The sequence below is a fragment of the Triturus cristatus genome, chromosome 4_2 (assembly GCF_964204655.1).
Source record: "Triturus cristatus chromosome 4_2, aTriCri1.1, whole genome shotgun sequence".
NCBI classification, from domain to species: Eukaryota; Metazoa; Chordata; class Amphibia; order Caudata; family Salamandridae; genus Triturus; species Triturus cristatus.
The window spans coordinates 48,267,396-48,280,379 of NC_140586.1; the positions used below are offsets into that span (position 1 = coordinate 48,267,396).

Here is a 12,984-nt window from a genome sequence, read left to right on the forward strand (position 1 = left end):
TCCAAGCCAAATGAAACTCTGGTTTGCAAATTCTCAAAACCAGGAACAGAAGGTGGCAGGTCTATAGTAGAATTGTGCTGTACAAATAATTTTAAAATGAGAAACATTGACCTGTATAGTAAACCTAAGGCTTCCTTAAAAAAAATCCAGGGACTCCAGCCAAAACCCTACATGCTCTCTAAACATCTAAGGCATTCATTTACGGCTATCCCAAAGAACAAGATCTCAATTTTGAATGCTTCACACATCTGAACCCTGGTCCCCACAGCCCAAGAGTTCTCTGCTAACTCATCCCTCCTTCTGAAGCTCATGAGATCCCTCTGAGACCAGAACTCACGGCCTGAAAATGAAACCCACCGCACTTCTAGTGGCACTATCACGCCTTCGCAGCAGAGCTCTCCGGAGCTTCATCTTCCTATCCTGGACGTGCTGCAAGTGACTGGCTGCCCAAAGCTCTAATGAGCTTATTGTAAGAGCTTAAGAAGGATAGTGAAGGTGTATTAGCCCTCGACGCAGACACATGCACGTAGGATTTTTACTGTACCGGCAATGGAGACAGCTTGTGCAGTTGTCAGCCCCGCTTCAGGCTGACCTTTCCCTCTAAGGCAAAAGTACAAATTAGGAAACATTTGAAAACACATATTTATGTGGCATTTTTATATAGTACAATATTACCTCTGCCTCATAGCAATGCCATACCAGGTGGGTATTGTGGTTGGTGCAGTGTGCAGCCCTGGGTTGTCTGACTATTGGCTGCATGGCTAAGACATAAAGACCTTGAGAGTTTGGTTTGGGAGATAGCGGAGGGAGGGGATCTTAAGAACTGACACAGTTGTAAGGACATGGCAGGGGTGAAGGAGCTCTCTGGACAATATACCCTGCTGCCCATGGTACAAACTGTGTGCCATCATGCAGAGGACACTGCATCAAACGGAGGGCAGGGATGCTGTATTCTTACGTGACGCATTCAAAACTAAGCACTTCCTTGCAATCAGCGCGCATTGTTTACAGGTAGCACAAAATGTGCATTTACAACTTCACTTCCTACCTGAACTCCATTTTAAATTGACAAGTCCCCAATCTGCCAATGTATTGTCACCTTTATTGAGGAATGCACTGACACAACTAGGATCACACAAGAGTGTAAAAGTGACAGGAACCGCAGAAGGGGCAGACAAAACAAAATAAGTGGGTCAGAGAGGTTGGTCAAAGTAGCCCTAGCTTGGTTTTCGATGTTGGTCTGGGTTAAGAAGCCTGCAACTGATCCGTGGGAACAGTCTTATATTGTGGTGTGCACCATAAAGTTTTGCGGTAGAAAGTAAGGGGATTCCTAGGGGCAGTAATTCCAGACAAATCCTACTGATTTAAAACATCCTACTTCATGATCAATTTAGGAATCTGTGGCAGCGGCAAGGAACAGAGCAAAAAATCCTCTTCCTTACTGCGAAAAGGGCCGGTCACAAGTGTGCCTTTTCCCTGCACGCCTATTGCTTCGCAGTACCACACCTGGTCTATTTTGTTGGGTAGTCGGTGGATGTAGAGCGGTGTTTTAGAGTGGGTGGCTTTTAAGGAGGAAGACGCAGTAAGTAGAGCCTGAAGCCCTAAACTGAAGAAGTTGACAGAACTGTCCCATGGTTGAGTAGTGAGTAAGTACTCAACATTGTGTAGTAATGAATTCACCCTCTAGCACCAAAGGCATCATAGGCACTTCCTAAAGGAATAGTGATGCACTCGTGAATTACCTGTGATGTAGTTGCACACTCTAAAGCTGAGGCTTTACGTGAACAATTGTGGCTTTGTATCCATTTTGAAACAGACATCCTTCAAAACATCTAGTGTGTAGCTATAGTGCGGTCAGAGTTTATATAGTCCATAGGAAAGGCATTTTGTGTTGTAACTTGGGCAGCGTATGGCAAATCTGCATGAAAATCCCCGCCCCCCCCCCCCCCTCCCACAGTACGCCACTCAGGTGCTTCCATCTGAAAAAGAGAAGAGAGAGAGAGAGAGAGAGGAGAAAGAGAGAGAAAAGAGAGAGAGAGAGAGAAAAGAGAGAGAGAGAGAGAGAAAAGAGAGACAGAGACAGAGAGAGAGAGACAGAGACAGTGTGTGTCTCTCTCTCTATCTCTCTCTCATATTAGGGATCACAAAATTGCTATTTCCCATGTTAATTTCCATTGGCAATGTTGCTCTCCGATACAGAAACAAGTGACTTAACAGAATTACACCAAATTTGGCAAAAATACAACTTTACCCAGAAAGCTTACTTTTTGTGATTTAGTGTAAACCCCTTCCGCTGTTTTCGAAAAAAAATTGCACTTAAAGAGGGGTTACAGCTGAGCATTAAGTGGTTATTCTCAGAAAAGCTGGTCCCGCAGTACTCCCACAGCACCAATTTATTTAAAAAAAATTAAAAAATGCTCAAACCCAATTGGTTGGGGGAGCTTTTTCTCCCGTTGGTCAATGCGGTTTTGCGTTACCAAAATGATCTGGTTGGCTGGCCGCACCATTGTAGAAAACGTGGCAGTAGCCATTACAGGTCTTGGGGACTCAGTCCCAAAGTCCTGAAACACACGCATTGGCATAGCCAATAGGTCTCCCCTTTGGGACCTTATAAGTGTTTAGCCATACAACAGTTCATGTTGTTGAACCAAGGATATTGTGCTGCATAACTAAATACTTATAAGGTCCCAAAAGCGAGGCCTATTGGCTATGCCAATGCTTGTTCAAAAAGTGGCAGGAATGTAGGTTACTTGCATTATTTTAATAAAAATCTTTTTTATGGGACACCTTTATTTATCACGCGTTTATGACAGGAGAATTCAGAAGTGTCCTGTTACTTTTGTCTAGGGAAATTTATTGAATTGCGCAACTGTGGGGTGTTTTCGAAAGAGGTTCTGAAAACGGTCGGAAATTTGAGCTAAGCACATATAAGGATGACTACAACCTGAAAGTGCCACTGAGGCACAGCCGTTAAATCAGCCCGGCGAGTCGAGTAATTGCTTTTGAGATATATGCAAGTTCCAAGTCAGAGAGGTCCAAATCCCGCCGAGGGCCGGCTCAGGTGTTCATCATTCGCTGGTCGATAACAGGAGTATCGCTGAGTTTGGCGATAACAAATAACATTGAAGCGCTAAGAGGCAACGCAGCTTGAGGTGCAGACTGTACACATGATGGTCATTACTGGCGAGAATTCGACCCCTATAATTTCACAATATATTCTAATTATTGCGGTGTCGAACGAGCCGACATCAAAATGGTTTCCACCGGCGAGTCGAGTAATTGCTTTTGAGATATATGCAAGTTCCAAGTCAGAGAGGTCCAAATCCCACCGAGGGCCGGCTCAGGTGTTCATCGTTCGTGGTCGATAACAGGAGTATCGCTGAGTTTGGCGATAACAAATAACATTGAAGCGCTAAGAGGCAACGCAGCTAGAGGTGCAGACTGTACACATGATGGTCATTACTGGCGAGAATTCGACCCCTATAATTTCACAATATATTCTAAATATTGCGGTGTCGAACGAGCCGACATCAAAATGGTTTCCACCGGCGAGTCGAGTAATTGCTTTTGAGGTATATGCAAGTTCCAAGTCAGAGAGGTCCAAATCCCGCCGAGGGCCGGCTCAGGTGTTCATCGTTCGCTGGTCGATAACAGGAGTATCGCTGAGTTTGGCGATAACAAATAACATTGAAGCGCCAAGAGGCAACGCAGCTTGAGGTGCAGATTGTACACATGATGGTCATTACTGGCGAGAATTCGACCCCTATAATTTCACAATGTATTCTAAATATTGCGGTGTCGAACGAGCCGACATCAAAATGGTTTCCACAACAAGTCAGTTTCTATGGCTAGATTTAAGCACTCAGCCATGCCCCGCTGCTGTTCACAGTGCTCTGAGAGAACAAGCATTGGCCGCGCACGCGAGAACAAGGATCGCGGCACCAGGGCTTTACTTTGAACATTAAAAGTAAAGCGCGGGTGCCGCGATTATAGCAAAAGTAAAGAAATAGATGTTTTTTTCTATTTCTTTACTTTTGCGAAAGTGAAAGTCGTCACGGTTCTAATGACCCGTGAAAGACTGCTGGCGGCCGGCTGTGCGCGGGAACGCAAGCGCTAGGCCAGCCAGCAGCACTTTGAAAACTCATCTACTAAATGTCTCTCCGAGCAGCGCATGCGCGCTGACTCAGCGAGACCTAAAAACAACAAGCATTTGCAATGCAATAGGTCTCGCATTAATTACGTTTGAGCCATTGGCATTGCTAAATATTGCAACACCAATAGCAACAAAAGTCTATAAATTGTAGGTCAAAAAAAATGTGTATTTATTTTTCTAGCAATGGTGGCATGCTGCGCTTTAGATGAATATGTGTAAAAGTAAAGTGTGCCATATTGCGATTGCTACAATAGTTAATTGTGGATGCGTTAACAATTGATGTGTGCACTGATGGCTGGTGGTGTGTGTGCCTGTAGAAATTGTGCACTGATGGCTGGTGGTGTGTGTGTGTGTGTCTGGTGGAAGTGTGCACTGCCGGCTGGTGGTGTGTGTGCCTGGTGGAAGCGTGCACTGACGGCTGGTGGTGTGTGTGCCTGGTGGAAGCGTGCACTGACGGCTAGTGGTGTGTGTGTGCCTGGTGAAAGCGTGCACGGACGGCTGGTGGTGTGTGTGTGCCTGGTGAAAGCGTGCACTGACGTCCGGTGGAGTGTGCCTGGTGGAAGCGTGCACCGACGGCTGGTGGTGTTTGTGCATGTAGAAATTGTGCACTGATGGCTGGTGGTGTGTGTGCCTGGTGAAAGCATGCACTGACGACTGATGGTGTCTGCGCCTGGTGAAAGTGTGCACTGACGGTGTGGTTGTGTGTGCGCAATTGTGTGTGTGTGTGGTTGTGTGTGTGCGGTTGTGTGTGTGCGGTTGGGTGTGTGCGGTTGGGTGTGTGTGTGGTTGTGGGTGTGTGTGTGTGTGCTTGTGTGTGTGTGCTTGTGGTTGTTTGTGTGTGGTTGTGTGTGTGGAGTTGTGTCACGGGGCAGCGAAGGGGACAGAAGGAGAAAGGCACAGAATCACGGGGGCAGCGAAGGGGACAGGAGAAAACAAGTGCTGAGTGGCACATATAGAGCCAGGAACCCTAGTCGAAGTCAGGCCAAGGAGATGCATCACTTCCAACAAATCTGAAAAACGATAAAATGTTTGACTCAGACCATTAACGTTTGCTTTTCCACAGCTGGACAACTTAAATACAATCTTTTAAAGTATATGACGTCAGGCACTGTAATTGTTAAGAACGTCATATTTAATATACCCCAAAACATTACATATTCCAAGGCATGTGAGGCCATGCACATCCATGTATAGGTCTATCACATTAAATATACCAACATGGAATAAAAGAATTTCACAAAGAATGGAAGATCCTTAACATTAAATAATGTGCGTCTTATATTAGATTTACTTTAAAAACAATGACCCTGAGTGAGGGACCCGATACCACAGTTAATACAAAGAACGTTAGAGCGTAGACCGTTGCACTGTGTTTTATCTCATGGTTCATCTGTAGGCAATAGCCGTAAGACTGTAACCCTGCACTGTAAGTATGCACCCCACAGCGCTCTGAAGCAACCTCATTGTGGAATGCAGCGCTACAACAAGGACCCCAAATATCCATGGGTCAGACAAACCTAACAGTGACGTAGATCTATTTAAAAACATGAGCACGTGCGGGAATCACGAAATTGCACTCATTCCACTTCTTGGTGTAAAGAAGGGGCTGCGTGACTCACTGACGCGCCACTGCCGTAATAAATGTGATATTTATTGCACGGTGCACTCGCACATATACAGTCCAGGTTACCAACCCACCTGCTTGTGGGTGTCTTACAGGCACACTTTACAGCATAGGACTATACATAAGAAATGTGCATACTGCACAGTTCTTTGCTGGAGGTATGTTGGCCAAAAGACTGCTATATGTGTTTTGCTGTAAAGAAACACTGCATATATATCGATTACTGTGATCTTGTTCCCTTTAACAATGAACTGTTTAGGGGAAAAAAATGCTAATTGTTGTACAGTGCTCTGATGCCTTTGAGGCCCCGCGCATGCTGTGGAAACCCATAAACATGTACTTAAAGAAAGGGGGAGCGGGGGAAGGCAGGGTAGCACAGACCCCTCCCACCCCACAAGCAGGGCAATAGTTAACCTGAATGTCAACATAAGTTGTGATTCAAAGATTTGGTGCAATGTCCTCTTGTTTATTGTGGTAAATAACTGAGGCCTACTCTCTAGACACAGACTGTCCTTCTGCTACCACCAATGCCCAACCACCAATGCTCCAGAACGTTGGCAAGGCTGCTAGGTGCCCAAATAAGAGTTCATCCAGATTGAAGGCAAGCCTCCTGTTCAGAATGAGCTTATTACCTGAAGCCTTTCAGCACCCAGAAGCCCAAACACCTTGGAAAAAAAGTAAGTGCACGAGATACCCCCCAGTTTGCCTTACTTCCAATTCCCTCTTCAGTTGTTCATCAACGTACTTATTAGGGATAAGCAGTATGAAGGGTCTGAACCCATACACTTACACTCTGGAGGGCTCACTCTGGCTTGTTACATTACCTCTTTAACAATCTACTATTAATTGTAAATCAATCAGGTCCTGATAACTCTCACAGTCACCACTCTGCCTCTTCCTAATCACTTGCTCATACTGAGCTCTCCTTGCCTAGCAGACTAACAGAAGCCATAAAGTAGGCAGAGAAGAAAAGAACAAGTTGTTTACCTTCGGTAACGCTCTTTCTGGTGAATACTATATCTAAATGCAGATTCCTCATCTTGTGAGTATTTCCTAGACATCAGACTTGATCCGGAAACTTTAAAAAGTACTCCTGCACGCCGATAGGTAGTGATGTATGGCTTCACACCGTTGTTTCACTCCAGAGGTGACGAGCAGAGCCGCATATATGCAGGCTGATGTCCGATACTTTTTTTACGCCACTTCAAACGCAGATCCAGAGGAACTCCTTGGTCTCTGTAGACCTTTTTTTATAAATATATTTTTATAGTGTGCAAGATAAAATGTCACCCCTTAAAATAACAGGATCAAGCCATGTTAGGACTAACACAAACAGATGTCTGTGATGGACCCTCACAAAGTATGCTTACGGTGCCTAGCGGCAGAGCACGATTATAGGGCCAGCAAGCGACTGCGCTTAGATGAATGTAAAAGTCATACAGGACTGTGAGGTGAAGTTCTATGACGTCACATATTGGAACACTCAATGCCATGACAGGCTGGAGCTGTGTGACACCACCTACCGGTGCGCACGAGTACTGCTTTGCGCACGAGTACTGCTTTAAAGTTTCCACATACAGTCTCACACCTAGGGAATATTCCCCAAGGTTATTAATCTGTGGTTAGAAGTATCCATCAGAAACAGGTCACTTTTGATAAGAGGAGAAACGAGACCTGGTAACAGTGACAGAACAGACCGAGAAGAGAGGAGGCGGGAGACAGAGGACAGACAGTGGCACCTAGACGCATGTAACATGGGAAAGTTGATTAAAGTCACCTGGAACAGAGAGTGACGCACCTGGGCTAAGTGACTAATAGAGACAGTGAAACTTAGATACGGACTCCAAGAGAACAGTGACACCAGGAGTCATAGAATAGAGGCAAAGGGACAGACGGGGTCAGAAACAGGGAGATTATACATTGGGGCAAAAGAGAACACAGCGCGACATGGGACACACATGGGAAAAGTGACGAAGAAGAGACAGGGGACATCTTGGGATACAGACTGGCAGGGAGTAGACACTCAGAATAGAGAGACACCAGGGGTCGGACACAGGGAATACAATCAGTGGAGCAGCAGAGAGCAGACTAAAACAGAACAGAGACACAAATCAGAAGACATCCTAACAGAAGTAGAGATTAGCACACACAGAGACAACATATACAGGCAATGGAGAAAGTAACAAATTGCCCAGCAGCCCAGTGCCTCCAAGGCCGGTCGTATCTGGTGAAAAGTATGGGGAGTGGAAGATTTATACTGACACGAATCACTGCACCAGCCCTACCTGCCTATCAGATGACAAGCCTTTTCAGAAATCAACTCCTTTCCAAGCAGGTTCACCCTCAGATACAAGATGCCGGGTGCACTGAGGCACAATGCTGAATACAGGACATCCTCTCCACAGAAGGTGAGGGGCGGTGGGGGGGCGCACTAGCCCTAATTCTTACCTGAAACTTCACAGCTCCCCCGTTTGTGATCTCCATTCTGCTTCTTCCCTGTGCAGTCAAGGACAGGACCGACTTTTCCTCAGAGCTGCCCTTGCGTACAAGCGCATTGTGTAGTGAGTAGTCCTGGGAGTGGCGTTTCCTGGTTCATCACCCCTCCCACTGTGACCTTATCTGCCTGGCATGTGACAAAGGTCACAGGAAACAATATGTTGTTAAGGGGCTCATGACCCAATAGAAACCATGCATCTACCAGTTTGTAAACATACTCGATGTACAAAGGAATATGCCCAACAATGCATGCAGAGAAAGGCTTCTGAGATCACCCGTTAATGTTGGAAACATAAACAACTAACAAACTTAAGAGCCTACAATCTCAAAAGGTCCGGAAGTGGAAAAACACAAACTGGACATCTGCAAAAAGAACCGGAGCAACTCGTTTCTAACGATGCCAAAGCGCGAGATGAAATCTTGATGATCATTAAAGTGGGGCTGAGAAAACTAAAAGACAGACAAAGACCAGATGCATGGACTGCACATGCAGACAAGCCTGAAATCCGGAGGAAGCCCGGATGTGGGTGTTATCGACAAGGATCTTGCACAACAACCTACCTCCCTTCCTTACCCACTGGAGCAAATGTGCAGCGACGAACAATCACCTGCGAGGTTTGGCGAGGAGAATCCCTTTCAACAACAGATGGCTGACCAAAATCTGAAAAGCCTGCCGGTCGACACCATGACATGGCAGACATTGCTGCAGAATGCAATGAACAAGGCAGCCAGGCCCAAACATACAGTACTGCAGAATGCAATGCACAAGGCACCCAGAGCCCAAACATACAGTACTGCAGAATGCAATGCACCCAGAGTCCAGACATACAGTACTGCAGCATGCAATGCACAAGGCACCCAGAGCCCAGACATACAGTACTGAAGAATGCAATGCACCCAGAGCCCAGACATACAGTACTGCAGAATGCAATGCACCCAGAGCCCAGACATACACTACTGCACAATGTAATGCACAAGGCACCCAGAGCCCAGACATACAGTACTGCAGAATGCAATGCACCAAGAGCCCAGACATACATTACTGCAGAATGCAATGCACCAAGAGCCCAGACATACAGTACTGAAGAATGCAATGCACAAGGCACCCAGCGCCCAGACATACAGTACTGCAGAATGCAATGCACAAGGCACCCAGAGCCCAGACATACAGTACTGCAGAATGCAATGCACAAGGCACCCAGAGCCCAGACATACAGTACTGCAGAATGCAATGCACCCAGAGTCCAGACATACAGTACTGCAGCATGCAATGCACAAGGCACCCAGAGCCCAGACATACAGTACTGAAGAATGCAATGCACCCAGAGCCCAGACATACAGTACTGCAGAATGCAATGCACCCAGAGTCCAGACATACAGTACTGCAGAATGCAATGACAAGGCACCCAGAGCCCAGACATACACTACTGCACAATGTAATGCACAAGGCACCCAGTGCCCAGACATGCATTACTGCAGAATGCAATGCACCAAGAGCCCAGACATACATTACTGCAGAATGCAATGCACCAAGAGCCCAGACATACAGTACTGAAGAATGCAATGCACAAGGCACCCAGCGCCCAGACATACAGTACTGCAGAATGCAATGCACAAGGCACCCAGAGTCCAGACATACAGTACTGCAGCATGCAATGCACAAGGCACCCAGACATACAGTACTGCAGAATGCAATGCACAAGGCACCCAGAGTCCAGACATACAGTACTGCAGAATGCAATGCACAAGGCACCCAGAGTCCAGACATACAGTACTGCAGAATGCAATGCACAAGGCACCCAGAGTCCAGACATACAGTACTGCAGAATGCAATGCACAAGGCACCCAGAGCCCAGACATACAGTACTGAAGAATGCAATGCACCCAGAGCCCAGACATACAGTACTGCAGAATACAATGCACCCAGAGTCCAGACATACAGTACTGCAGAATGCAATGACAAGGCACCCAGAGCCCAGACATACACTACTGCACAATGTAATGCACAAGGCACCCAGTGCCCAGACATGCATTACTGCAGAATGCAATGCACCAAGAGCCCAGACATACATTACTGCAGAATGCAATGCACCAAGAGCCCAGACATACAGTACTGAAGAATGCAATGCACAAGGCACCCAGCGCCCAGACATACAGTACTGCAGAATGCAATGCACAAGGCACCCAGAGTCCAGACATACAGTACTGCAGAATGCAATGCACAAGGCACCCAGAGTCCAGACATACAGTACTGCAGCATGCAATGCACAAGGCACCCAGACATACAGTACTGCAGAATGCAATGCACAAGGCACCCAGAGTCCAGACATACAGTACTGCAGAATGCAATGCACAAGGCACCCAGAGTCCAGACATTCAGTACTGCAGAATGCAATGCACAAGGCACCCAGAGCTCAAACATACAGTACTGCAGAATGCAATACACAAGGCACCCAGAGCCCAGACAAACAGTACTGCAGAATGCAATGCACAAGGCACCCACAGCCCAGACATACAGTACTGCAGAATGCAATGCACAAGGCACCCAGAGCTCAAACATACAGTACTGCAGAATGCAATACACAAGGCACCCAGAGCCCAGACAAACAGTACTGCAGAATGCAATGCACAAGGCACCCACAGCCCAGACATACAGTACTTCAGAATGCAATGCACAAGGCACCCAGAGCTCAAACATACAGTACTGCAGAATGCAATACACAAGGCACCCAGAGCCCAGACAAACAGTACTGCAGAATGCAATACACAAGGCACCCAGAGCCCAGACATACAGTACTGCAGAATGCAATGCACAAGGCACCCACAGCCCAGACATACAGTACTGCAGAATACAATGCACAAGGCACCCAGAGCCCAGACATACAGTACTGCAGAATACAATGCACAAGGCACCCAGAGTCCAGACAAACAGTACTGCAGAATGCAATGCACACGTTACCTAGAGTCCAGACCTACAGTAAGCTATGATGCTGCCTAGGCTAGAACAAACTGTGACACAATAAATGTAGGGGCGACACCCTTCCTTTCATCGCGTAGAACGTTGAAATACACCACACAATGAACCGATCGCAATCACTGTACGTTTAGTCAGATTTGATTGAGCTGCAGTGCGCAAGGGGCACAGGGCAGCACAGGCTAAAGCTTTATATGTGTTTCAGCTCACACAGGACTCCGCAGGGCAGAGACACAGGCAGGATCTATGCACCTGTACGCAGCACATAAAGGACACGGGGCGACCACCCAGGGAGGGCATACACACCTGTGCACTTCAGTGCAGCTCATAAGGGGCACTGGAGGGCTCAGAGCTCATACAGGGCACTGCAGAACAGAACAAGGACCCAGGCAAGATCTCTGTACGCATGTGCATACACATGTGCAGTTCATACAGGACACTTGAGAGCTCTGATTCAGGCTGGGTCTATGCACATGTAGGACCGTGCACGGCTATGGTCCAGATCGGACAGTCACTGCCGGGCTAGCAGGCACGCAATGCACTGTTGTGCAGTGGGAACGACTCCATAGTGCTCCGGCAAAAGGCAAACTATATGCAGCTCCGAAAGGACCTGTGCGTGAGTGTAGCTATGCGTGACAGTGTCGAGCTCTGGCCCAGACTCGGCATGTGCACCGTTCTGTAGCTCATACAGGACACTGCAGTGCTCCAACCCAGGCACCAGATCCATGCAGCTCATACAGGAATCTGCAGTGCTCCTACCAAGGCACAAGCTCCACAGCTCCGTGCAGCTCATACCGGACACTGCAGTGGTCTGACCAAGGCACGAGCTCCACAGCTTCGTGCAGCTCATACAGGACACCGCAGTGCTCTGACCAAGGCACGAGCTCCACAGCTCCGTGCAGCTCATACAAGACACTGCAGTGCTCTGACCCAGGCACAAGCTCCACAGCACTGTGCAGCTAATACAGAGACTGCAGTGCTCTGACCCAGGCACGAACTCCACAGCTCTGTGCAGCTCATACAGGACACTGCAGTGCTCTGACCTAGGCACAAGCTCCTCAGCTCTGTGCAGCTCATACAGCGCACTGCAGTGCTCTGACCCAGGCACCAGCTCCGGGCAGCTCATACAGGACACTGTAGTGTTCAGACCCAGGCACGAGCTCCACAGCTCCGTGCAGCGCACTGCAGTGCTCTGACCCAGGGACGTACGTGCTCCACAGCTTCGTGCATCTCATACAGCGCACTGCAGTGCTCTGACCCAGACACGAGGTCCACAGCTCATACAGCGCACTGCAGTGCTTTGATTCAGGCACGTGCTCCACAGCTTTGTGCAACTCATACAGCACACTGCAGTGCTCTGACACAGGCATGAGCTCCACAGCTCCGTGCAGCTCATACATCGCACTGCAGTGCTCTGGCCCAGGCACGAGCTCCGTGCAGCTCATACAGGACACAGCAGTTCTCTTACCCAGGCACGAGCTCCACAGCTCCGTGCAGCTCATACAGCGCACTGCAGTGTTCTGAACTCACCACGAACTCCACAGCTTCGTGCAGCTCATACAGCGCACTAAAGTGCTCTGACCCAGGCATGAGCACCATAGCTCTGTGTAGCTCATACAGCGCACTGCAGTGCTCTGACCCAGGCACGAACTCCACAGCTCCGTGCAGCTCATACAGCGCACTGCAGTGTTCTGACCCAGGCATGAGCCCCAGAGCCCTGTGCAGCTCATACAGCGC

The 12,984-nt window shown here is 47.9% G+C and overlaps 1 protein-coding gene across 4 annotated transcripts in view; it reads right to left on the minus strand.

Moving 5' to 3' along the window:
- Positions 1 to 12,984, minus strand: part of PRKAG1 (protein kinase AMP-activated non-catalytic subunit gamma 1) — a 268,130-nt gene that overhangs the window by 194,371 nt on the left and 60,775 nt on the right. The window contains exon 1 of one of the 4 annotated variants that reach the window (XM_085600411.1): positions 8,226 to 8,398. The exons of 1 other annotated variant lie outside the window; for it this stretch is intronic. In XM_085600411.1, coding sequence (XP_085456537.1) covers positions 8,226 to 8,261 — 36 coding nt within the window. In that variant the 5' untranslated portion in view covers positions 8,262 to 8,398. Of the gene's footprint in view, positions 1 to 357; positions 440 to 8,225; positions 8,399 to 12,984 lie in introns of those variants that run through there. 2 more of the 4 variants (XM_085600410.1, XM_085600409.1) reach the window with 2 other exon arrangements.